Raw genomic sequence first — 24,788 nt, 5'->3', positions numbered from 1 at the left:
ATCTGTGTCTAATTGACCTGGAAATTCATGGTCAAATGTTGGCAAAGGTGCCCTGCATGTAGGACAGAAAATCTCTGGCAATTCCTTGTGCTGATGCAGACCATGGCTCTGCCTTAGATTCCAGATGCTTTGATGATGCTGAACAGCAAGTTTGTCTTTTATTTCTCATAACAATAATCATCATTAACCCAGAACTCGGGTTGATGCAGATCAGTACATGTGCAGAAAACCCTGCAGAAAACATCCTGCTGTCCTTGAAAGACAGGGGGAAAAATCCCACAAACCCAAGGCCCAGCAGCATGGAGGAGAGCTGGATGCCCTGTGCCCACTGCCGTGTCCCTCCAAGCCCCACGGGAGTGTTCAGAGTTGGGGCTCTACTGTGCCGTGGTGGCAGATGCAGAGCAGGTCCTGCATAATCTTCATATTCCATACAAAATCCCGGGAGATGCAGGTACAATTCTCTGCCTCTGCACGTGCGTTCCATAAGTTGCAGGCACTGTGCGTGCCTCGGTGCTGCCACCAGAGAGGGATCCAAGTAGCTGTAGGGATGAAAGTACTACAGAGTGTGAAGGAAGTTCATAGGTGCATCTGTACAGTGAAATCCAGTCTCGCCTTTGGCATGTGCTGTGGGGGAAGCCAGCAGCATTTTGGCAGCTGGCTGAAACTGTATGGGGACTCCCCTGGCCCATCCGCTGCAGAGATGGCTTCTCTGTCTCTGCTTTTGCTGCTTGGCTCCTTCAGCCCTGCCATCTATAAGAAACCGGGGGAAGTTTCGGGTGCTGCCGCTTTTAATAAAGTGGGTTTAGGAATGTTGTGCCTCTCTGCAGCTTTCATAAGGTACAGTAATAGAAGCTTTTGGCAACAGCAGTAAAGCAAATTGCTCCCAACCTTTCCCAGCACACATTGAGCAGTGCCTGTCCCAGCGGCTGCGTGCCGGGGGGTCTGAACACAGCGCAGCACCCGATGAGCTGGGAATGCCCTTGTGAAACACCCAGGCCTCTGTGTGTGGCACAGAAGTGCCAGCCTCTGCCCTCCCACGCTCGCTGTGCCCGTAACATCTGCCAGCTCGTGCAGTTCTCCAGACCCACTCAGTTTTGAGCTGATGGGGAGCGTTCTGCCATTGGGGTTGCACATCCTTGTACCACAGTTGCCTCTAGTTTCCTTTGCTTATGAGGGCTTGCGTCAGACTTCCAGGCAGTATTGAACAGACACATTGGTGTTTTATCTGCCTACCTGGTAAGGGAAAGGTAAGCAATTTTTATGCTCTAAATGCCACTCATATCTCCCCAAGGGCATTTAGTACGCAGTATGTACAGTTTCAGTGGGTGTAAGTTACTGTTTCCTCCTGCTTTATCTGCAAGGCAATCTGGAGCCCAGCTGAGTTCATAGTGCAATGCACAGTGATTTACCTACCTGAAACAAGTAGCGTTAGGGCTTCACACCACTGCGTTTTCCTCGTTGTTTTAGAGTAAAGAAGTTTGTGATCGCTATGTTGACAGCCAACACCTTTTCCAGCTGCAGTTGTCTACATTCAGGTGGTGCTAAGGATGGGTTAGAGGTGTGAAAACCAGGCGCAACGTTTCCCACTTGTGGTGGCAGCAGGGATGGCAGCCCCAGCATCCACACAGCCAAAGCAGCTCTGGCATCCAGAGCCAAGGCTCAGAGTGTGTCAGGAGCCATCTCCTGCCCTCCCATGCCTTTTACCTAAGTGGCAGGCATGAGAGGAAAGAAGAACAGGGGATCCTCTGCTAAGAAGGTTTTGGTGCAGTTGTTTTGGGAATCGGACTGAAATGAGACGTGTTCTAGCTTTCTCTTGCTCGTGACACAGCAGTGACTCATGTCCTTTTCACCAAAGTCTGAGGAAGTGTGTGTGCATGGGTGAGGAGATGCAGAATGGGAAGGTCTTGAAATGTGGGAAAGCTTATCTCCGTCTCCCTGGAATTCTGTGCAGGATGAGCAACACTTGCAGGTCCAGTGCCCTTTTCTGTTGCATACTGAGATCTGTTGGCAAGGAAAATCCTTTTGAGACAGCCAGTGTGTGCTTTGTGCCAGGCAGTCTTGGCTTTCCACACTGCCGTTGTGCCCAGCCACTGTTTGGATTGGGATCAGACAGAGCAGTGAAGGAGGGTGATGGCTGTAGGGGATTGGAGGTGAGAGAGAATGGAGATGTGTTGCTGACGGAGGAGACGTGGCTGAGAGGTGAGCTGTGCAACATCCAGCTGGGAGCAAAGGGAAGAGAAAGGCTGGGGTTTAGACTGCTGCATGCCACACGCACCACTAGAGGAAAGGGACTGCTTTGCAAAAGAAGGGGGAATATTCCCCCTGCAAGGCTGGGGAATAGAATACAGCCACAATTCAAGGACAAAGGTGTGGCTAAGGGGCTGCCATGGACTATCCAAGGAGGCCAGGATAGTAAGCTTGGCCCTCTTTGCCTTCAGAACTGTCTTCATTGAGCTGGACAGGCTCAGACAGACAGTTTTTAACTGCAGTGCGCAGCTTGACTGGGTATCTCTGTGGGAGGTAGCATGTGGAACAGGAGCCTGCGTATGTCCTCTGTTAAGGATACGACACAGACCGGGATACAGGAGCTGGGGGAAATCAGCTGGACTCAGAGAAGCATTAAAGCCCATGGGACAGGGTCTGTGTAATCTGCAGATGACAGGGGTTTGATAAGAAACAGCTCTGATCTTCAGAGGGCACCAGGCAGCTGAGACAAGATCTCTTTTAAATGCAGTGTGTTTGGAGAGAGCAAAAATATATGTTCTTAAGAGGGCTCCCTTGCCTGCCAGATAGTATTTAAGGCTGGGCCGACTGTTATTTCTTGAACGCTTTACTGGCATCTGACCCTGTGCCAGCTCGGTTGTAGCCTGCAGTAACGAGCTCTCTAAGGCACTTGCTTTGGAGCTCAGACTACTTTGCATCGGTGGGTTATTCAGATGTTGATTAGCGCTGACAAGAAGTGGTGCTTCTACCCCACTACCCCACCTGTTGCCCGCCTGTTAGCTTCCAAGCTGGAACTTCCCTCTGCCTGAAGACAAATCCTCCATCCCCCAGGGCTACTCAGTCAGTTAAATATGTGCCAGATGGGGTAGGTGTGCATTGCCTTTAGTGCAATATTTAGCTTGGAAGGGGCTTTCAGCCTCTCTTGAAATCTGCTGAAAGGAGGTGTCCTGAGATGAACTGCTAAAACAGGAGAGGTTAGCGTTACTACTAGTTTCTGAAAGGTGGTTTTGTGTTTATGACAGGAAACTTGCAGGATCATGGACAGGTTTCTCATTACTGACTATCAAATTAACCTTTTTTTTTGCAACAGCAGAGGAATTCCTAAGAAAATCATAGATTTTTCTACATGTAAACTTGTGCGTCACCATCTTCATCCAGCTGGAGTGGAAGTTTATATGAAGGAAAGAAAACTCTCCCTCTAGGTAAGATGCAGCAACAAGAACTGAGAGCAGCGCAATTCCCTCGCTTTCTCTGCCTGATTGAGAACTACACAGCACAAGCCTGTGGGAGACGATGGCAACAATCACAGAATCACAGAATCATGGAATGGTTTGGGTTGGAAGGGACCTCAAAGCTCATCCAGTTCCACCTCCTGCAGGGACACCTCCCACTGGATCAGGGGCTCCAAGCCCCATCCAGCCTGGCCTTGAACCCCTACAGGCATGGGGCAGCCACGGCTTCCCTGGGCAGCCTGGGCCAGGGCCTCCCCACCCTCATTGTGATGTCTAATCTAAATCTTCCTCCTTCCAGTTTAAAGCCATTCCCCCTGTACTATCACCCCAGGCCCTTGTAAAAAGCCCCTCCCCAGCTTTCCTGGAGCCCCTTTCTGTACCAAGAGGCTGCTCTAATGTCTCCCCAGAGCCTTCTCTTCTCCAGGTTGAACAACTTGAACTCTCTCAGCCTGTCCAGCACTCATATCATCTTTGTGGCCTCCTCTGGACTTGCTCCAAGAGATCCATATTCTTCTTATGTAGGGGATTCCAGAACTGGACACAGGGCCCGAGGTGGGGTCTCACCGGTGAGGTTCCACAAACAGTTTGTGAGGTGGAAGCCTCAGTACGTACAATTAGAGGCAATTGCAATCAGTCACAGTTGTGCAATGTTACCAGTGAAGTTCTAAGAGAGAGATTTATTGTGGATGGGCACAAATCAGACTGGTCCATTGCGAGTTCCAGCGCAGCTGAGGGCTTCCCAGCAGGATATTTACAGATAGTTAATATCCTGTTTATGAAAGCCACATAAACAATCAAAGGCTGTTGCCCAAAGGCTCCCACATTATTTAGATCTGTGCAAAAGACATCTCCAACAATTGCAGTGCAGTCAGCAACTCTGATGATCCGGGGCACGGTAATCGGCGTTGCCCCAGCATAATGCAACGCACGCAGCAGTGTGCACACGTTGCACAAGAACGCTTTCAGAGAGTGGATGGAGACTCGCAGAGAGACCTCTCTTAGCTTAGTTAACCCATGTGCCCTTTAAAGTGGTTGATTTGGAAAGATGGGTAATTAGCTTTGCGTACAGCAGCCCTTCCTGGAAATCTCTCTCCTGGTTCACAAAAGGGAATGTTACAGGAGTGAAACTTGGGAAGGGTTGAGAAGCTGAGATGGACACAAAAGAGCGGGGCTGTGTCCTGCACAGGCTCTTGCAGCTGGCCTATTCCAGCTGAGCCAGGCCATCTCCTCTGCAGACTTCACAGCCTTTGTTTTGGTTGGTGCTGAGCTGCTGGTGCGCTTGGTTTGGGCAGGGTGGATTAATCTGGGTGTGGAGCTGGATGTTATGTATGAAGGGGTGACCTCTGTCATAGGCATGCAGCAAGCCAGTGCCCGAAAGTGGCTCATCCTGCGCATCTGATGTGCAGTCTCTGTTCAGACTCATACAAAAAGGTCATTTTCAGGGATGCCTTTTTCTTTGGAAGCCCTATAAGAGTGGCTGTTGTTACTGAGTGGTTCAGTTAGAGACCTAACTTGTGTTTGTCAGCTTTACTTCAGTGATCCTTATCTACAGCCCCTTTTTTAATGTCTGAAGGACAGAGACCCTGTCTGCAGGGGCCTTGATCCAGAACTGCCAGCCCTACCTCAGGGCTTTCTTCATTTAATAACCGGCACCAATGTAATTAGACCCAGCCCTGGCCTCTGTCCCGTCCCACTTGGTTTACACGCATGCGCTCCATGTGTTGTAAAGGAAATCTCCTGCATCTCTTAAATAACATCAGGGTGCAGGAACGAGGTTGAGGGGTGGATGTGTAGGTAGCACGCAGAGGTGTTATCCGTGGAGGTGTCACAGTCAGCCAAGCGTCTGCCAGCACCTCTTCCCCAGGACATCCAGTTGCAGGCTCCTCTCCTCATCCCACCTCCTCTGCACACGGCAGGTGACAAGCACCTTCCCTGCCCACGGGTAGGGATGAGATCCCAGGGGACTTGGCCTGGGGATTAAGCTGAGCCCTTCGCCTCCCCTTGGCCCTCGGGAAAGCACACGACTCTGTGCTGAGAGAGCAGAGAAACACACAGAGTCTGAACACATTTTGGGTTGCTTTTCACCTGGGGAGGAATCCAGGCTGCAGTTCCAAGATGTGTGGGGAACAACCACCTCTGATGGGAAAAAAGGGGTCTGTGCCCTTCCCCACTGGCTGATACCAGTGAAACTGCATGCGGGAGGAGCAATAGATGCTGTAGGCAGATGGTTGCCACCTCTGCTGGAGCTGCCCCTGTGCCTGCAGCCATCCTTGGGGCTCCCTGCTGGTCCCCAGGCCGTGGCTGAACTGGCTGATCCATTCTTTGTCTGTGACCTAGGAAGGGTGTCTAGGGAGGCTTGGATACCTGAGGTGATGCTCAGACCATGGACGGGAGGAGAAGGTGACTAGAAGATGATTTCATACAGACTTGGTCATTCCCAAACCAAACCCAGGAGGTTTCCGCACGCCATGTGACTCAGGGTTGGCTCTCGGGAGTTAGGGGTTTTGAATTCACTAGAGAGCTAAGAATATGGAGCCTTATAGCAGGTTGGGCCCAGGTAGGGAAAACCCAGAATGGAAACATGTCACTGAGTGTTGTGCCCCAGAGTATTCCCGACCAGCTTCCTTCCCTTCTCAGCAGACAGAGAGCGTGACCCAAGCAGCCTGGCTCCAAGCTGATGTGAGCCAGAGGGAGTGGCGGGGATTATTTTCACTCCGGTCATAGGGGAACTTCTCTGTGGACCACGGTGTCCTAGTTTGAAATGTGAGTGCAGGGCTGGATTGGGCACCCATGTTTATAGGTGCCCTGGGGCAGCTGCCTCATCACCTCCACAGGCCGACAGCCGACAGCCGGCACAATAAAGGCCCGCTCCTCACAGCCTTCTTTTCTGGTCACTTCAGTAATAGTAATGATTAACAGTAATTATCAGAACAGTAATGGGAGTGTCCCATGATGCTAGTGGACGGGGGAATTCCACTAAGCGCATCTGCTCCATGCCTAGCACTAGTTACCAGGCCAAACAAATACACCCGGGGGGCCGTCCCTCTTTCCTAGGTTTGAGCTCTGCCACATGTGCTGGCTAAGCTGGTTTCAGGTGAATTGCTGTTTACTCCATCATCCCTAATGACACGTTCCCCGTGTCGAGGGTGCCCCAGCTGCCCGTGCGCATGGCTGGTGTGTGGGTGACGGTCGCCACTGAGTTGCAGCCAAAATGTGGAGTCTGCTGCAGGGACAGCAAGTCACCACTCAGTGCTGAGGCTTCTAATTTAGCAGGCCGAGCGCAAGAGTTCTGAGGCTGGGAGACAGTCCACAAGGCCTTTCTTCTGCCCTTGCCCTGCCTTTGTCCCCTCACCCTTTGCAGCAGTGCAAGGGGCAAAATATGCTTGCCAAAGGTGTTGAAGCCATGGCAGCAGAGGCCTGTATAATGTCTCACCTGGTTGCCAATGCTCTCAGACGGGGCAGGCAAGAAGCAGAGGGCTCTGTTCATCACATGCTTGCATAATGCCTTGTTCAGACTTTTAGCTGCAGCCCAAGCCAGGTCTGTCCTTCCCCCTGAAGTCAGCACTCCTATACAAAGTCTTCCTCTTGTCTTCCCCATGCTAGTACCGGCTGTCCACGTGGAAGATGAAGGAGAGAACTGGTAGGCAGCGGTGGAGAGTGCACAGACGGGACCAGCTGCTGTGGTTGAAACCCGACAGAAGCTGGTGAGTGCCTGCTGGGTTGCAGCCATCCCTGCAGGGGTGGATGTTGCTGTCACTTCACTGTCCTGAGATGGATGTTGCTCTCAGGGCGTAGCTGTCAAGCGGATGTGCCACACAGTCAGCCACCAGCAACATGCTCTCACATAATGGTTCCAGTGGTACTGACCACTGGTCAAGGGTCTCAGTGCTGCGTCCATGTGTACGCACTCTGCACCATCAGAGTGGGCAGGCTTCGTATTTGCATGGTCCTGCCTCTCAGTGGCTAACTGTCAACTTCATTAAAATGGAAAGTACTGGTGAAGAGATGACTTTCTGAACTCAAAATAGGTACCAATGGACAGAGCAGCACACAGGACTGATCACAGAGCCATGGAATGGTTTGGATCAGAAGGGACCTCAAAGCCCATCCACTTCCGCCCCCTGCCATGGGCAGGGACACCTCCCAATGGATCAGGGGCTCCAAGCCCCATCCAACCTGGCCTTGAACCCCTCCAGGGATGAGGCAGCCACCCCTGCTCTGGGCAACCTGGGCCAGGGCCTCCCCACCCTCACAGAAAAACGTTTCTGCTTAAGATCACATCTCAATCCCCCTTCTTCCAGTGTAAAACTGTTCCCCCTCGTCCTCTCCCTGCACATCCTGATCCAGAGCCCTTCCCCAGCTTTCCTGCAGCCCGTTTCAGCACTGGAAGCTGCTCTAAGGTCTCCCCACAGCCTTCTCTTCTGCAGGCTGAACAACCGCAACATTCTCAGCCTGTCCTCACACAGGAGGTGCTCCAGCCCTCACATCATCTCTGTGGCCTCCTCTGGACTCACTCCAACAACTGCATGTCCCTGTGCTGAGGACTGCAGAACTGGAAGCAATATCCCAGCTGGGGTCTCACCATAGCAGAGCAGAGGGGCAGAATCCCCTCCCTCGCCTTTTGGGTCCCCCTGCTTTGGTTGCAGCCCAGGATATGATTGGCTTTCTGGGTTGCAAGTGCACGTTGCTCGCTCATGTGCGTGATGCGTAAGGGGCTGGTGTTGTTCTCCCAGCTTGCTTGCAGCCTGCTACATGCTGGGGGGAAAAGCATTTGTCTTCCACTGCAGTCCTTCCCGTATTCTTAACAAATCGCTCAGAGCAAGGAGAAACAACTGCAAGCTCTGTGAGCAGTGATATGGGAGGGATTGCTTCGATAACACCCTTATGAGGGCACAAAGAAAACGCTTGCATGGGTTTGTTTAGCAACAAGTAAAGGCAGAAGCCACGAAGAGACTCCACAAGTGAGAAAAGGTCCAAAGCCCTGGCAGGCTAAGAAATCACTTAGCATGGAGCAGTGAGCTGTAATTAGGGAAAGGAAAACACCAACTGAGCATTTGGAAAGCTCTTCCCGCCAGTGCGATCTGTTGAGCCATTCAGGAGTTGCCCAGGAGAGAGTAATGAGAATGTCATACAAGGCAGAAGAATGAAGCTTTAGAAACTGCCCTGTAGGGATCTGTCTGCCTTTCATCTCCATCTTCCAGGACAGGTTGAGATGGGTGGGAACGAGCTGTCTAGGGGAGGGTTTTTTTGCTTTATTAAGTTCCGAGTTAATGCTGACCCAAGGAGTTGGCTAAGAAATCACTGAACTGGAGGGGGACTGTTTTTCTTAAAACAGCAAAATATCCGTGTTGTCCAGGAACTGTGACCTCACCCTGCATTTACAGGAAGAGGCTTCGGCTGCTTTCGTCCTTGGGGGCAGCATTTTGAACTCCTGTGGTTTATCAGAAAGCCTGGTTGTTTAAGAACTTCTGACCTAATTCATCCCTCACAGACATGGCAGATTTGAAAGTGACCTTTATGTGGATGACGTTAGGTTCAAGGTTTTCCCTTGCTCCATTTCCTCCAGACTCTGTATCCCAGTTGAATATATTCCCTCTTAGAGTATTTGTGCTCGATGTGAGCCCCATGCTTTTTACCACTTACAATTTTCATACTTTAATAATAATTTTCCATAAGTCAAATGAGAATGGTGTCACACGAGCTGCAGCCCAGTTACCCGTATGCTCTTTGGAGAGTGTTTCTCAGGGATCCCTCATGCTGTGCAGTAGCCCAGGTGGCCAAGAAGGCTGATGACATCTTGGCCTATATCATAGACAGTGTGGCCAGCAGGAGCAGGGAATTGATTTTTCCCCTGTACCCAGCACTGGTGAGGCCTCACCTCAAATCCTGGCTTCAGTTCTGGGCCCCTTGCCCCAAGAAGGACATTGAGGGGCTGGAGCGCGTCCAGAGAAGGGAACGGAGCTGGGGAAGGGGCTGGAGAACAAGGGTTATGAGAGGTGGCTGAGGGACATGAGGCTGTTTAGCCTGGAGAAAAGGAGCCTAAGGGGAGAGCTCATCGCTGTCTACAACTGCCTGAAAGGAGGTTGCAGAGAGGTGCATGTTGATCTCTTCTCCCAAGTGACAGGTGATAGGACAAGGGGAAATGGCCTCAAGCTGTACCAGGGCAGGTTCAGACTGGACATCAGGAAAGATTTCTTCACAGAAAGGATTCTTGGACACTGGCAGAGGCTGCCCACGGAGGTGGTGGAGTTCCCATCCCTGTAGGTATTTAACAGATGGGCAGATGAGGTGCTCAGGGGTATGGTTTAGTAGCGGGCAGGGATGGTTGGACTTGATCTCAAAGGTCTTTTCCAGCCAAGCAACTGTATGAATCTATGGAAACTTGCTGTAAATACAAATGTGTCTTGCACATACACCTTTGTGTGCACTTCTGCTGTTTTCCAACACACTGGCTGATTTGCCCAAGGATTTATGAAAATTATACCTTTTTGGTACTTTGTGCATGTATAACAGTACCAAGGACTTCAGTGCCAGACCAAGAGTGATTTTCTTCCTGTTCCCAAAATGTTTCCTAATAAAAAGATGTTGATTTTGCTAACAGGTCTTGAGAGACAAAGCCAGTGTAGATCCATCTCCCCAAGGGCGATGTGTAAACCTGAGTGCAATTCCTACAGAGAGCAAGTGAAGTAAGTAGCATCGTCCCTCATTGTGTATGGGATTAGTTATGTCAAAACACGCACCTACAAGTGGCAGTTCATCTCTGGAAATACCTGGGTTCTTCTACAGCAAATTGCCATAAGGAAAAGTATTTTCAAACAGAGAGAAATTTACTTTTAATTGGTATTTTGCCCTAAGAAGCTGTAGATGCCCCATCCCTGGAGATGTTCAAGGCCAGGCTGGATGGGGCTTGGAGCCCCTGGTCCAGTGGGAGGTGTCCCTGCCCATGGCAGCGGGTGGAAGTGGGTGGGCTTTGAGGTCCATTCCAACACAAGCCATTCCATGATTCTATGATTCTGTTTATTCCTCTCTAAGCTGAAAAGCGTATGTTGGTCAGGGAAGATCCTCCGTGTCAGCAGTGATAGATAGCCTGAAAGACAAAGCTCAACCAATACCCTTGAAGTAATCTCTGCTGTGAATCTGCTGCTTCCTCCAAAAGGGACACTGAAAGAGGTTCAAGCACAACACGGGCTTGAGTTGCACCTCTGTTCTTTGTAAATGGAGCTTTTCTTTAAAGATGGGTATTGAGCCATTGCAAGAGGACAAAAAGCAAATAAGTCTTTTGCACAAGTTCTCAAGGTATTTCCTCATATCCCGGTCACGCTTTGTAAAGAAGAAGGTCCTGAAATGTTAAAGTGTTGTGGGGGCTGCCCGCTGGTCTGATGCCAAGCAGCATCAATCCATCACTGCCGTGACTTGGGTGTGCCCGTTCACCCCAGCTGCAATTGAGGCCACAAGCTGAAGCGTACCCGTGATGCTCATGTTGCCCAATCAGTGCTACCTCTCAGCACTGTAGGGACATGTCCCTCCGGGCTCAGATCCGTGGGATGCAATCCATCTACCTTACAACTAGCCTATCGGTGCAGGGAGACACTGCTTGGTGTGAACGGCCTCTTGGAAAACTGGCTCCAAAGGTGTGTGCCAACCTTGCTCAAAGAGGTGGCCTCCACGCAGAGGAGAGGGTGGTGAAAGCCGCAAGCAGGGATGCCAGGTGCGGAATCACATCCCATGAGACAAAGGATATTACAGAAAGATGAAACAAAGATGTGTGATGATACTTGTTTTCCATATATTTAAATCTGAAAGAGGAAATTCCAATGAATTGCTCCAATTGTGTCAGCGTTACTTGGTATCTGGATACCAGCACAAGACTATAATTAATGCTCTCTTTCAGAGGATAAATCATGCAGGAATTTAAAGGTGAAATTAATTACAAAGTGGAAGTTCTACTGTGATGCTGCTTTTCAAGGCATCTGTATGCCCACACACAGAAATGCTTCACTAATTGTTGCAATTCCTTCCTTTGCTCATTATGATCCCTGAAAGAGCAGACAATAAAATCCTTAATAAGGGGGATCAGCCCAAGTTAAAGAGGAAACAGAAACAGTCAGGTGGCATCAAAAAAAAGCTACCATTTGCTAATCTTAAAGCAGAGCACTGGAGGTTTGGGGGTACGCTGTGACCTTGATGCTGGAGGAGAGCAGAAGGGCCTCAGAGAAAGATTCCAGCTATATCACGTGCCACTTGTGGAGGGCGAACTCTAAACACTGCTTTCACACTGATCTTCGTTACATTTATCTTGCCAACTCTTATTCCATTTGGATAATTAGCAAATAGCACACAATTCTGGAGTAACACATTGCCTTTTGTCATTTCAGCACCTCCACACTGCTGTAGACCTAAGGAAGCGCTCCCACCATAAGCAGTACTATTTGTAAGTACTCGATCTACTCCAGCTCCCTGAATTCATGTGTTTATTACTTAAAATTGCCATCTGAACGTGGGGGCACAGTGTATGGCATTCTGCAGTATCTCCTACAGTTCGCTCTTCTGTATCGTAAATGCTTATGATATGGAGGAATTATGGATACTTGAGTCATCAACTGCACCTGGCAATGCTCCAACTGGGTATTACCTTGCCTTTTTTGATGATGGTAAGCTGAAGGGCAGAGGAGGAAGGTTTTTGCTTTAAAAGGAAAAAGAATAACCATCGCTGCCCAGCAGCTCATTTAGGTAAAACACACTGGATTTCAGGCAGGTGTGTACAGGTGGGATTTGAGGATGGGGTATCCCTTGCTGTCTGGTGATGGGATGTAAGCACTGGACAAGGCCTTGCCTGACATAGCAACAGTGCATGTGGGCTTCAGCAGGGTGCTTGAGAGGATTTAGAATCACAGAATGATCAAATCCTGGAATGGGTTGGGTTGGAAGGGACCTCAAAGCCCACCCGGTCCCACCCCCTGCCATGGGCAGGGACACCTCCCAGTGGATCAGGGGCTCCAAGCCCCATCCAACCTGGCCTTGAACCCCTCCAGGGATGGGGCAGCCACGGCTTCTCTAGGCAACCTGGGCCAGGGCCTCCCCACCCTTGTAGGAAAACATTTCTGTCTAAGATCTCTTCTCCATCTCTCCTCTTTCAGCTTTAAACCCTACCCCCTCCTCCCATCCCTGCCCTCCCTCATCCAGAGCCCCTCCCCATCTTTCCTGGAGCCCCTTTCAGTGCTGGAAGCTGCTCTAAGGTCTCCCCAGAGCCTTCGCTTCTCCAGGCTGAACAACCCCAACTCTCTCAGCCTGTCCTCATAGCAGAGGTGCTCCAGGCCTTGGATCATCTCTGAGCCCTGCTTGGGACTCACTCTAACAAATGCATATCCTTCTTCTGCTGAAGGCTCTGGAACTGAAAGCTTGCTGACTTCCCTTCTCTCCCATCTTCTGGTGTTTCTGGAGTGTCTCTTGGCACACGAGTGCTGCTGCCAGGGATCCTCGGTGCCAGGGGCAGGAATGGACTGTGAAGTTACTGCACAGCCCCCAGCACCTGGACTGGCTGCAATGGGCTGAAAGCCCGAGGGTGCCTGTGCCGTGTTCCCCCTCCAGCCCTCTGCCTAGACACAGCCTGGGCAGTTTCTGGGAACAACAGATCTTCCCATTACTTAACAGTCAAGTAGTTACAGCTACTTTGAAAAGTAAAGAGGAGGCCATGAAGATGATCTGAGGGCAGGAGCACCTCTGGTATGAGGACAGGCTCAGAGAATTGGGGTTGTTCAGCCTGGAGAAAAGAAGGCTCCGAGGAGACCTTAGAACAACAGCCTCCAGTACTGAAAGGGGCTGCAGGGAGGCTGGGAAGGAACTTTTACAAGGGCATGGAGTGATACGATGAGAAAGGATGGCTTTAACTTGGAAGGGGGAAGATTTAGATTGGATATTAGGAAGAAATTCTTCACCCTAAGGGTGAGGAAGCCCTGGCCCAAGGTTGCCCAAAGCAGCCGTGGCAGCCCCATCCCTGGAGGGGTTCAAGGCCAGGCTGGATGGGGCTTGGAGCCCCTGATCCAGTGGGAGGTGTCCCTGCCCATGGCAGCGGGTGGAAGTGGGTGGGCTTAGAGGTCCATTCCAACCCAAACCATTCCAGGATTCTCTGATTCTGGCTGCCCACCCTGTGGTGTTCCCTGAACATGGAGTGACGTGCAGGCTGTGTTGGCGGCCGTGCAGTGGCCCCGATTCCTTTGTGCATGGGCAGAGCCCACCCGGAGACGCAGCTTTGCCCCGTTACGCCCCACACGGATGATGTGGGCGCAGGCAGGAGGCAGCCGTGCCCAGCCTGGCACCCTGCTGGGGGCAGATGTCGCTCCGGTGAGCTGCAGGCACCAGCTCCGCAGCGGGATGGCTCGGGGGAGCAGTGGAATTTCCACCCCGTGCGCTCCTGGCAGTGATGCCAATGAGATAAGGAGGGTGAAAGGTGCCCGGGCTGCTCGCTCGGGGCTCCGGAGAGGGGGCGGCGGGGCAGGAGGCGGGGAGGTCGGGGCTCGGGACCAGCCCCGGGCTGGGTTTCATCACCGGCCCATGCCCCGCCTGTCCCGCCGGTCCATAAAGGTGCGAGGCGGCGCGGCCGGCAGCCACAGCGCTCCCGTCGCCTCCTCTGGCTCTGCTGTCGCCTCCTCTCCTGCTGTCGCCTCCTCCGGTGTCGCCGCTCCCGCTTTTCCCCGGACTCGAGGGCGATGGACGCCGGCTGCCTGCGGGATTGCAGCCTGGTTCTGCTCCTCGGTGAGTGCCGGGGCAGCCGCTGCGCATCCGTCCCGGGAGGGCTGGAGGGATCCAGAGGGCATCGGACACTCTGACAGTTCCCCTGCCCCGGGCAGGGCTGAAGGGATCCAGAGGGGACCAGGTGTTGTGACATCTCCTCTGCCCCCGGAGGGCTGGAGGGATCCAGAGGGGACTGGGCACTGTGATGGACAGCTGGCTTCTTGGTGCCAGGCAGGGCTGGTGGGGTCTGGAGGGGACCAAGCACTGTGTCATGGGCCAGGCATTCTCTAGCTGCTGGAAAATCTCTGTCAGAATCCAAAGCTCAACTTGCCTTTGGGTGAAACCAACAGGTTTTGCCTCCAAGATGAAGTCATGGGCAGGGCCGGGTGTACCTGGGTGGCTGTGTGAGTTGAGGAGCAGAGTACACAGCTCTCATCCGTGGTGTGCTCTTGTGGGACATTTCATGGTCTGTGTGATGCCTGGTGTGCCCCATGGCTGGGTGAAGGTGAACATCCATTCCCCTTCTCCCAGCTCTGCTTGCAGGTCTGTTGTCTCTCACCTCGTCCTGTCCTGTCTGTAGGCTGGCCCTGCAACCCTCACCCCGGCCGTGCTCTGGGTGAGCTCAGCCGGTGAATCCCTGTGGCAGCAGAGACATGTTGTGGCCTCCCTCTGCTTGACACCTCCATCTTCTTGCTTGGAGCTTGTTAATCCATGGCATGACATACCTGAAAGTCCAGAGTGGATATGTGTCCATCCGTAGAGCGTTGGGAGCCCTGGAGCCTGGGTGCACCGTGGAGCAACCGCTGATCCTCGGTGCACACCTCTGCCAAGAGCTGACCCTGCTGGGTGACTGGAACTGCGTGGGCAGCGAGTGCTGGAGGCAAGACCGAGACCTGGTGCACTCGCATGCTGCTTTAATCACAAAGCTTGTTCTCGCACACGTGTGTTGAGCTCAGGGTCACAGTCGATGGGGAAGTCCAGTTCCCAAGATTTCTGTTTTGGGGCAGACTTTGCCTCTCGTGCTAAGCCCACTGCAGGGTGAGTTTCTATCCTTCACCTTGGCCAGGTATTTCCATGACAGCTTATGGATGAGCTGCTGCACAGCATCTTGCTTGCTGGGACAGAGGGGTAAAAACATCTTGTATTCTGTGACTCAGCTGTGCTTTGCACAGAGCCAGCACTGGAGGGAACTGGTATGTCTTCATGGGTTTGTATATGGATTTATTTGTTTCCGGGGCAGGCACAAAATCTCATGGTAAGGGATAGGTTAGTCATAGCTGGATGGCATCATAACAAGCGGTGTGGACGCTTGGCTGCCTTTCCCTCCCAGATCAGCAGCGTAAGCAGAACTCAGTGCCACTGGCAGGAGCTGGCAAGGCCGGCTGTCACTGGTGTAATGCCAGACTTCAGGAGGCTCCCTGCCTGGCTGAAGCGACAGTCATTGTCAGCTTCACATCTCAGCTGTTGTGGGCTTATTGAATACACAGCAGAAAGGCAGCAATGGGAGAGAGCAGCTGCTCACCTCTGGGGAGCCACGGAGCTGTGGCAGTGATGGAGCCAAGCCTAGGCCCTGCCTTCTCCATGAGTTACAGCAGGAACCTTGGCACTGGTCTCCTTGCCATCACTGTGATGCCCTCTCAGTGGAGAAGGCAGGCCCTGGATCTCCAGACTTACTGGGCAGTTCCAGGAGCTGCTGACCTTACCTTTCCCTGCATCACATTTGTCTGGCAAGTAGGCTGAACATAGAGGACCCTGAGTCTGGAAATGTGGAAAGTGTCAGTGGCTGACAGGTCTGGCTGGAAGCAATAATGGATTTCTGCTTGCTCTGTGCTGGAGGGACCTCTGCCCCCACACACATGATGGCAAGCAGGATGGCCCTGGCACAGGGGTCGTGTGTGAATGAGATCGCTGGTGTGTCAGCCTCCAGAGGGGTGGAAGCCGTGCCGAGATAACTGAGTGCACGCGATATGTCATTAGCTGCATTTTCTCTCTTCAGGGTAAGTCCTGGCGCAGTGGTGGAGGTGGCCGTGTGGACCTGTAGCAGGTTCGGAGCGACAGGCTTCCTGTGCAGGCTCGTGCTTCCAGGGCTGCCTTAGGGCTGCTCCAGCCTGGCCCTGGGCATCTGTGACTTTCAGTCGGCGGTTCTGAAGCCATGGCTACCAAATGTGAGATGAGTTGGTCTGGGGGCTGCTTCCCAGAAGCATCTGTAGACACTTCTGTCCGGTTACCCTGAGGGGAATTGATCTGAGCCTGTCTCTTCCAACCCGTTGCATCTGGTGCCTCCGTTTCCATTTGACAATGGACCAGACACACTCAGACCACAGGGGAGTGCGGGGTGGGAAGGGCTGACAGCATCTCCTTTTGATGGGCTAGAAGAGAAACGTGCACGTCCTGTATGTCTCATCTCAGGAAGAGGAGTGTTGGGCACCCACCTTGATGGGGATGATCAGGCAGGTAGGCACCATGTGCATCCTACCCAGAACATACAGCAGCAGCCAGATCCTGAGCACAAGGCTGTGGAGGTGTGCTCTGATGGGGTTAAAATTATCTTGAAGGACCACTTCCCCTTTCCCAGGAAAAACTGTTCCACCTGCATGGATAGCCTGGACTCTAGAGATGCTGTAGCTGGTGTGCACGAGGGGTACGGTTGCACAGCCAAATCTTGAGTGAGAGTAAGCTGTTGGCAAGGCTTTCCATGATCCTCATCTAGAACACAACCGCTCTTCTGGCCTTCATCACCAGAGGTGCTCACTGTGTCTGAGGTGGCCTGCAGGCGTCTGTGGCTGGCGAGGGAGACTAACAGCAGAGGTTTGGGAGGCAATGCTCTAGAGTTAAAGGGTGATACTAGCCACGCTCACAAAGCCAGTGGGGCAGACTGGCTAACTTCCATGTTAGGAAGGCACCCTTGGACAGTCAGACATGTGCTGAGTGCCTGAAATCAGGTGATGGGGATCTGCCTTGATCTGCCTCTAGAGCTGAAATTGGTTGAGGTCCTCCAGGTTCCATCATCTGGACATCCTTGTGCTTGGAATTGCTTTGACAACGCAATCCACATGGAAAGTGCGCACTGCTACTGTGGCAGAGAGATCAAATGTGAAGTAGCCTCACAGAGGCTTCTTCAGATGGACTGGTACAAGCGATCTCAGTGACAGGCAAAGCCAACTCAAATGATGATTGACCTCACAGAATCCTGACAGTTCCCCTTTAAAACAGGTGTGAATCTTGTAAAAAGACTCATTCTCAGTTGCGTGCATCCTGTGTGTGTATCCTTCAACCTTAGCAGTCATCATGTAACTGGAAGCTGTCCCTGGCTTCAGTGGATGGCTGATAATTAGCTCCTTTCCTCCTTTGTGGAAGGACGAGTGAAGAGCAGCATGATTCCTGCTCCTGTAACAGCTGCTGCTGCCAGTGTTGACCTTCCAGGGTACCTGCAATTCCAGGCAGCATTGCACATCCACGCTAGGGGTGTAGCAGTGAGCGCAGCGCTTGCATTCCTGCAAGGCACACGTGAACATCCACCATCTCATTACTGTTATCTTGTACCCTGTGGAGTTATTTGCTTAGCGAATAGTGAAGGAATAAAAAGGTAACTACCTCTCCCACGTCCCGTGTTTGCTAGATATCACCTGGTTGCTGTTCTGGGAAAAGCTCTCCTTTGCCATTGCTGTGTGTGGATCCCTTATCCTCCCACAGGATCCCCCTCCCACTGATGTCAGAGGAGAAATATTTGCATGGGGGAAAAGGGCAAAATGGAACGGAGGTGGAAGAACTTTGCCAGAGTGCAGGAAGTAATGCTGGGTGTCAGCAGATATCGGCACCTGCACTCCAGCCTTCCCAGCCTACGTGTCTGCAGCCAGAGGGGCTGTCAGGTGTCATGCAGGGCTGGAACGGGGCAAGGCTTGGTGAGGTGGTGTAGGAGGTTGTTTTGAATTTGCCCTTCACAGGTTTTAGCTTTTCCTCTGGCTGGAAAGCGGTGCCTCCTTCTGGAGCAAAGGGAATTGCTGAGCTGCCCCTCATGTACCAAGGTCTGAGTCTCTCAAAGGCCAAAGCTGGGTTCTGATGTCTCTTGGACAGGGAATTTCAGGTTAAAAAATAACTGCTCTGATTATGCTTGGATCAGGGAAGTACACGAGCTGAAACAGAGGCAGGCTAAGAAGGATCACCAGATGGCTTAATCCAGCTACTGAACTAAGTACGACAGGAGTGGGTGTCTCCGTTACCTCTAGCGTATTTTGCCTTGACTTGTGTTTGTTACTGCTCTGTGGCCCCAGACCAAACCCCGCTGTAGCACCTCACACCGCAGTGATGGCAGTGGTGAATGGAGAGTGGGCTGGAGCCACAAGGCATGGATTCTCACTGCTCTTAGGAGTCCAGCATCCCTTCTTCAATGGGATGGCTTTTGCTCGGTGGGACAGACCTGTCCTGTGCCATGGCTGCTCCCTGAATTTAGCCCATGGAGCACTCTTGGAATGTCCCCCTGGTTCTCGGGAAGAAGGACTGACTTGGTAAACCTTCTTTTCCCAGCACTTTAGGGACACCAGCTCTCAAGTCTGCTGTTTTAGCAGTACCTGAGCTGCTAGCAGCTGTCAGCTGGTGGCCTCATCCTTCACACACAGCACCTTTCTGTCATGTCAACTCAAATTGGCCTTACACCAGTCTTAAACTGCTGTTTCTGATGAAATCTATAGTGAGCACAGTGATGTTAGAGAAAAAAATCCCACCCTGAAAGTAAACCTGCTGGTCCTGCCTGGTTGGAGCAAAAGGCAGGTCCTGCTGAGTCACGCTGGCGGGCACAGGTGGCTCCGGCTTGGTCTGTAGCAGTCAAAGTGCTGGCGTCACGGTCTGTTACTGTGGCTCTCGCTTTGATGGAACTAGCCCGTGTCTTCTAAAGCCTGCTGGAAACCTGGCTTATTAGCTCAGCAAGGAATATGATGGAGAAGGGGGTAGGGGGAAGGAGCGGTGTTTCTAAAGGAACACAGGCACAAAAACCCCGTCCCTCTGAGATGAACATTCCTGCTGGTTTTGTGTCTAGCTGGAGAAAAGCTGAAAGGAAGCCTGCTAGCCACCCAGAAATAGATGAGCTGCAGGAAATCCATAAATCATTGCTGGGTTTAGCACGGCAATGCAATGCAACTTTCTAATAACCGAAGCTGAATTAGAGCCATCAAGAAATTACGAAGGCGCACTCCTGCCATTAGCCATGCATGACCTGGCAGGTTAATGGAGGCAAACAGCCCAAAGACACCAATTACAGGCTTCCGTGGCATGGGGGTGGTGGCTAAGCAGTTCACCAGCAGGTTAGTTTGTGGCCGCAGCAGGAGTGTCAGCCAAGTGCATTCACAGCCAGCTGGGACAAACATCGCCTGTTCCTCGTGGGCCGTCCATGAAGCTACGAGTGCTAGAGCTGGCCTTCAAATCCTGTTTGGAATTGTTGATTTAACGAGTGGGATACCCGAGAGCTGTGTCTGTGCAGCAATATACAGCCTGAAAGGTGTCAAAGTGCTCTATAAGCCATATCTGAGAGAAGGTAAGGAGGGAACTGCAGCTGCTGTGGGAGCTCCTCAGCCTGCGTGGTGCATCTCCTGTTGTGTCTGGTACCCACAATGAGCCTGCTGAGCTGCTGTTTTCTGCAGAGTGGATGGTGAGGGAGGACAGAAATGTCCCTGTTCTCCTCTGGGGCTCTGCTGAGATAAGTGACAGTGGCCCAGGCTCCACGAAGTGGTCAAGAACCGCTCTAACACGGTCTCCAGGTGAAGAGGGTTTGGTGTCTCGCCTTTACTGTCTTTCCAAGTGGGAATTTAGCTGAAGGACAACACAGGCGTGGGAGTTTATGCAGGAACTGCCCAGCCTTTCAGGCTGCTCATAGGCAGCCAGGCAAGATCTTGGCTGCTCAAGAGCAGCTTTAGTGTCAAGCAGTGTGTGGTCTCTGAAGCCGGCAGTGGGGTGCTGAGCATGGTTCGGCACTGGGCGTACTGAGTCGCCAGCTGCTGGGACTTGCTGAGTTCCAGGAAATTCTCTCCTGGGGACTGTTGTGATTCAAGGACGTCTGGATTTTGATCTCCAGAACTCCTTCTGCAATGACTGCCAGATTGTCATGCCTGATTGTGGAACTTTGGCTGTTGTCCTTGCACAGCTGCCATGCCAGACAGTCAGAAACCAAACATAACCGAGTTGGGCTGATTTCTGCCTCCCCTGTGTAACCTCTCCAAGCCTGTTCCTGCCCGGTTTCATTCAGAGAGGATGGATGAGAGGTGGGCACAGACATCAGGTTTCTATTTGGTCTCTGTTCTACATTCACAGTTTGTGTTTCAGAGGTGTTTCTCTGGACTGCTTCACATTACATAGGCAGCAAATCACTCAGACCTGTATTTTTTCAGCTTACACTGCTAGATTTTTCCTACCAAGATGAAAAGCCTCTGTTCTTCTTGTGTTAACCTAATGAGTGCACCTTAAATTTTTCACTGTACTTGAAAAGCTTCTGGTTTTGACTCTTGTTTTTATTCTCTTGTAGGTTACCTATTGCAAGCAGTCCTGGGCACGACGGTGATCCCACTGTGTGGGCCTGGGGAAATGGAGAACTGCACAACAGCGCTAAGTAAGTGTTGAACAAGAGCCGCTTTTTAAGCACACGTTTCCTTTAATATTGCCTCTTCAGCAGAAGAGCTCTGGCTTAGGTGGGAACTCTGCTGTAAAAGCAGAAATAGCCTATGTGGAAGTCCCAAGGAGAAAGCCAGTACAACTCCAGCCTGGGAAAAACTTTCCCTGTCCAGAAAGCTTTCCTGCTTTCATGCTATCGCGTTGAAGGTCACTTGGCAGCGAGATTCTTAGTTGTACTTGCAAAGCTTGTATGTTGTTTGGGAAATAAAAAGGGAAAATTAAGGCTGATGGGATGCTAACAAAACCTCCTTGCAGTCCAGACAGAGAACAGTCCACGTGTGGCTCAGGTTGGGATAACGAGATGCAAGCCTGAAATGAAGGACTACTGCTTCCACGGGCAGTGCGTGTACATAGTGGACTTGGACGAGCACTACTGCAGGTATGGACAGGCCGCGGTGCACCCTGCAGACCTCCCCAGGGCGGGTGTCGAGATGAACCACGCACGACGTGATCTCACTGCTTTTGATACTCTAACACTAATCCAGCCAAGAACTTGACTGCTTCACAGAACTTAAAAAGCAGCAGTACATCTGTCACACACCTCAGCAGCTCTGAAGCAAGTGCTAAGCACATGTGCTGGCTCCAGTGAAACCTCAGTGAGAGTCCTAGACACGTGAAGTTAGTCACCTACCCAGCTTAAACTTGGGACACTCATTCTGATGCCCTTCCCTGTGCATCTGTATTTACAGTAGCACGAGATCCCAACCTCAGGCAGAGCAGCAAGGTCTCTCCTTGGATTCAGCCTGCAAAAAGAAAGACTCCTGAAACATTTTTAAGAGTATTCCTTGTTTACTTGCATTTGCAACTATTTCTGGGACCTCACAGGCTTAAGTTACATCAATTCAGAATGCTTTTCCTTGAGGAAGCAGCAGGCCAGCCTGTAGCATGCTTTGAGGACTGCTGAGTACAGCCCCACAGCAAGGTCTCTAATTCTGCGTCTCTTCTCAGATGTGATGTGGGCTTCTCCGGTGTCCGCTGCGTGCACTCAGAACTCGTCAGACAGCCCCTCAGTAAGGAGTACGTGGCACTGACAGTCATCATCATTCTGCTCTTCCTCATCGCCATCTCCATTGCAAGCTACTACATCTGCAGAAGGTAAGAACGCGTTCCATCGTGGCACAGGAAGACGAGCCAGCTGCACATGCAGAGATGTGAGTCCAGACAGGCCGGGATACCTACACTTGCTTGGCTGCATGGAGATGGCTCAATATACAGGCCTGCTGGGCTGCACTTAGTGAAGTGTTCAGAAAAGGAAGTATTATGTATGGAGCGTACTCCAAATTGCAGGCAAGACAGCAGTATGCTCAGATTCCTTTTTACCCTGCAAGAGGACCATTTAGGTTAGTTCATGTCTGTCTTAAGAGGTGCCTTGAGGTAAAGCAAGGAGCGGGCAGGGAACAGCAAAATTCTAGTTCCTTTCCTTGGTAATGGCATCTCCCTTTTATCAGAAATCGTAGAATCCCTAGGTTGGAAAAGACCTTAGAGATCATGAACTTCAACCATATCTGTCCACTACTAAATCAGGTCCCTGAGCACCTCATCTCCTCACCTTTTGAACAATTCCAGGGATGAGGACTTCACCACCTCCTTGGGCAGCTTCTGCCAGTGCTTGAGAAACCTTTCCGTGAAGAAGTTTTACCTAATGTCCAATCTGAACCTGCCCTGCTGCAGCCTGAGGCCATTCCCTCTCATCCTATCTCCTTTCACCTTGGCAAAGAGACCAATACTCACCTCTCTACACCCTCCTTTCAGGGAGTTGTAGAGAGTAATAAGGTCTCCCCTCAGCCTCCTCTTGTCCAGGCTAAACAACCTCAGGTCCCTCAGCCAATCCTCATAAGATTTGTCCTCCAGCCCCTTCACAAGCTCCATTACCCTTCTGAACTGAAGAGCAACTGGACTGATACTGGCTATTTTGTTTATCTGCCTTGTTATTGTGGTGACTGTGATATCCCGAGTGTTGTTATATCAGCTTTACCACGGAGGACAGTAGTCTCCTCCGTTAACGACCCACAAGCAGCAGGAATCATTCTTCAGGCTACTAAGGAATCTTAAGCAGCTGTCAGAGAGTGGAGAGGTGGAACAACCCCCAGAGGGAGAGCTCAGCCTCACAGATGCGATAGCTAAACGATAGCCACTGTACCTCCTCTCCCCTACCTGGAGACTCAATGGTGTGTCGTTGCAAGGAGAGGGTCGCCTAGCTGGTTAGGGAAGGATCCAGCAGGAATTCTCAAAGACAAGCCTAGTACCAGCAGCGAGACTTTTAATGCAGATGTGAAACCTTCAGTGAAGAGTTGAGAAATGAGGCTGCACGAGAGTTAACCTCAGACGTGGAAGCGAGCACAGACAGAGCCTAGCTGCTAGAAGTTTAACACAGGCATGAGGAGGTTGTACAGCGTTCTTTTTCTCCCTTCCCTCCCCAGAAAGCCATTTGGAGTAACTGGCATCCCAGACCTCACTCTTCTCTTCTCTACTTCCAGGTACCGAAGCAAGAGGAGACAAACGAACGCCAGTGAATACAAGGAAGTTGGTGCCCTGTAGAAGAACCGGTAGCTCCCGACAGCGTTCGGTTCATCTGTGTGGACCTCATGGCTTCCCGTCTATTTAAATGTTATTTTTATTAACAATATTTACAATATTTATATACTGTTAAAGATTTCAATTGTTTGGTGACCCAATCAGCATAGGTCAAGCATTTTATCATCAGTGTTTTATTTTTATATTAAATACTATTACCCGTTGTGAACCCGATCCGAGTGGTTCTATGGGACAGAGATATATTTTTATAAAAGCTCGTCTTCTTACTCTGGAGAGTAATTTTGTATTTATTCTTGTGAATATGTTCAAAACAATTCTGCTCCTTGAAATAAAAGTTCTAGACAACACCAAAATGCCCGTATGGTTTCATTGAAATGAGGCTTGGCTGAGAGAGGTGTTTGAAGCCACAGCGATAAATTTTGGAGGGAGAAGCTGCAGTATCAGGAGTAATACATATCAATGCACCTCAGTTCTGATGGACGGAGTGGTTATTTGGCAGAACTGGAGGAAGGATTAAAGCAAGGAAGAACACAGATGCCAGTGCAGCCTATCCAACATGTAGGGTGTGACAGCAGCATGGGTCTCAGCTCATCCGTGTGCTCAGAAATCCGTGTTTTGGATTCCAGCAGGGAGGCAGCGACACAGGTCCATTGGGCTCTGCAGCTGAGTGCAGTAACACGTGGCAGCTCAGGGTGCCCATGTTGCTCGGGGAAGAATACTCCCCCTGAAACAGCACCAGCACTTGAGATGTGCTCTCAGCAGTTCTGGCTGTGGTACGGCTGGGAGTGGAGAAAGGACAGGTTTGCCTTGATGTAGGTATCTTGTAGGCCTAAAATAATGACAGCATAGCCCGCTGGGTTTGGCTGCACCTTGAGCGTGGCTCCCTGTGGACAGGAAGGATTCCTGCACCGTCCAAATCATCCCTGTTAATCCCATTGCTTCTCATACTTGCAGAAGGTGTGAGGAAAAGCACCACCTTCGCATCATAGATTCATAAAATCATAGAATAGTTTGGGTTGGAAAGGACCTTAACAATCATCTAGTTCCAACCCCTCTGCCATGGGCAGGGAGCCCCCATCACATCACTCCTGGTCTTTGCCAGAGGTCCGTGCGAGCTGCATCACCCACATTGCTTGGTGTTTATGGTATGAGACCTGAGACCTCTTGGCCTGTGCACCAGGATCTTCATGAGGAAGAATGGTGGGACCCGAGACATCACATCTGCTGTTCCAGCTCCTCTCAGTCAGCCAGAGGCCCTCATGGAGGAATAAACTGGCTCTTTCCCTCTCTTCTTAAATTGTCCTCCTCTGTTGGATGCTCTTGAGATCAAGCAAATGAAAGGGGGATCTTGTTCTCAGAAGTGACTTTCCTTGCTTTTCTGCTGTGTTGTCCCGTAGGAATTTAGAATCA

At 51.3% G+C, this 24,788-nt stretch overlaps 1 protein-coding gene across 1 annotated transcript; it reads left to right on the top strand.

The window, feature by feature from the left end:
- The first annotated feature begins 14,051 nt into the window (after positions 1–14,051).
- Positions 14,052–23,718, top strand: EREG (epiregulin). The gene is made up of 5 exons (XM_069855064.1): positions 14,052–14,207; positions 20,698–20,781; positions 21,099–21,222; positions 21,792–21,938; positions 23,321–23,718. Exons 1-5 carry the CDS (start codon positions 14,162–14,164, stop codon positions 23,379–23,381), a joined length of 462 nt encoding a protein of 153 aa, XP_069711165.1. The 5' UTR covers positions 14,052–14,161; the 3' UTR covers positions 23,382–23,718.
- The last annotated feature ends 1,070 nt before the right edge of the window (positions 23,719–24,788 follow it).

Source organism: Phaenicophaeus curvirostris, chromosome 4, assembly GCF_032191515.1.
Source record: "Phaenicophaeus curvirostris isolate KB17595 chromosome 4, BPBGC_Pcur_1.0, whole genome shotgun sequence".
Taxonomy (NCBI): domain Eukaryota; kingdom Metazoa; phylum Chordata; class Aves; order Cuculiformes; family Cuculidae; genus Phaenicophaeus; species Phaenicophaeus curvirostris.
Note: the sequence above shows the minus strand (reverse complement) of the source record. Positions and strands in the feature narration are given on the sequence as shown.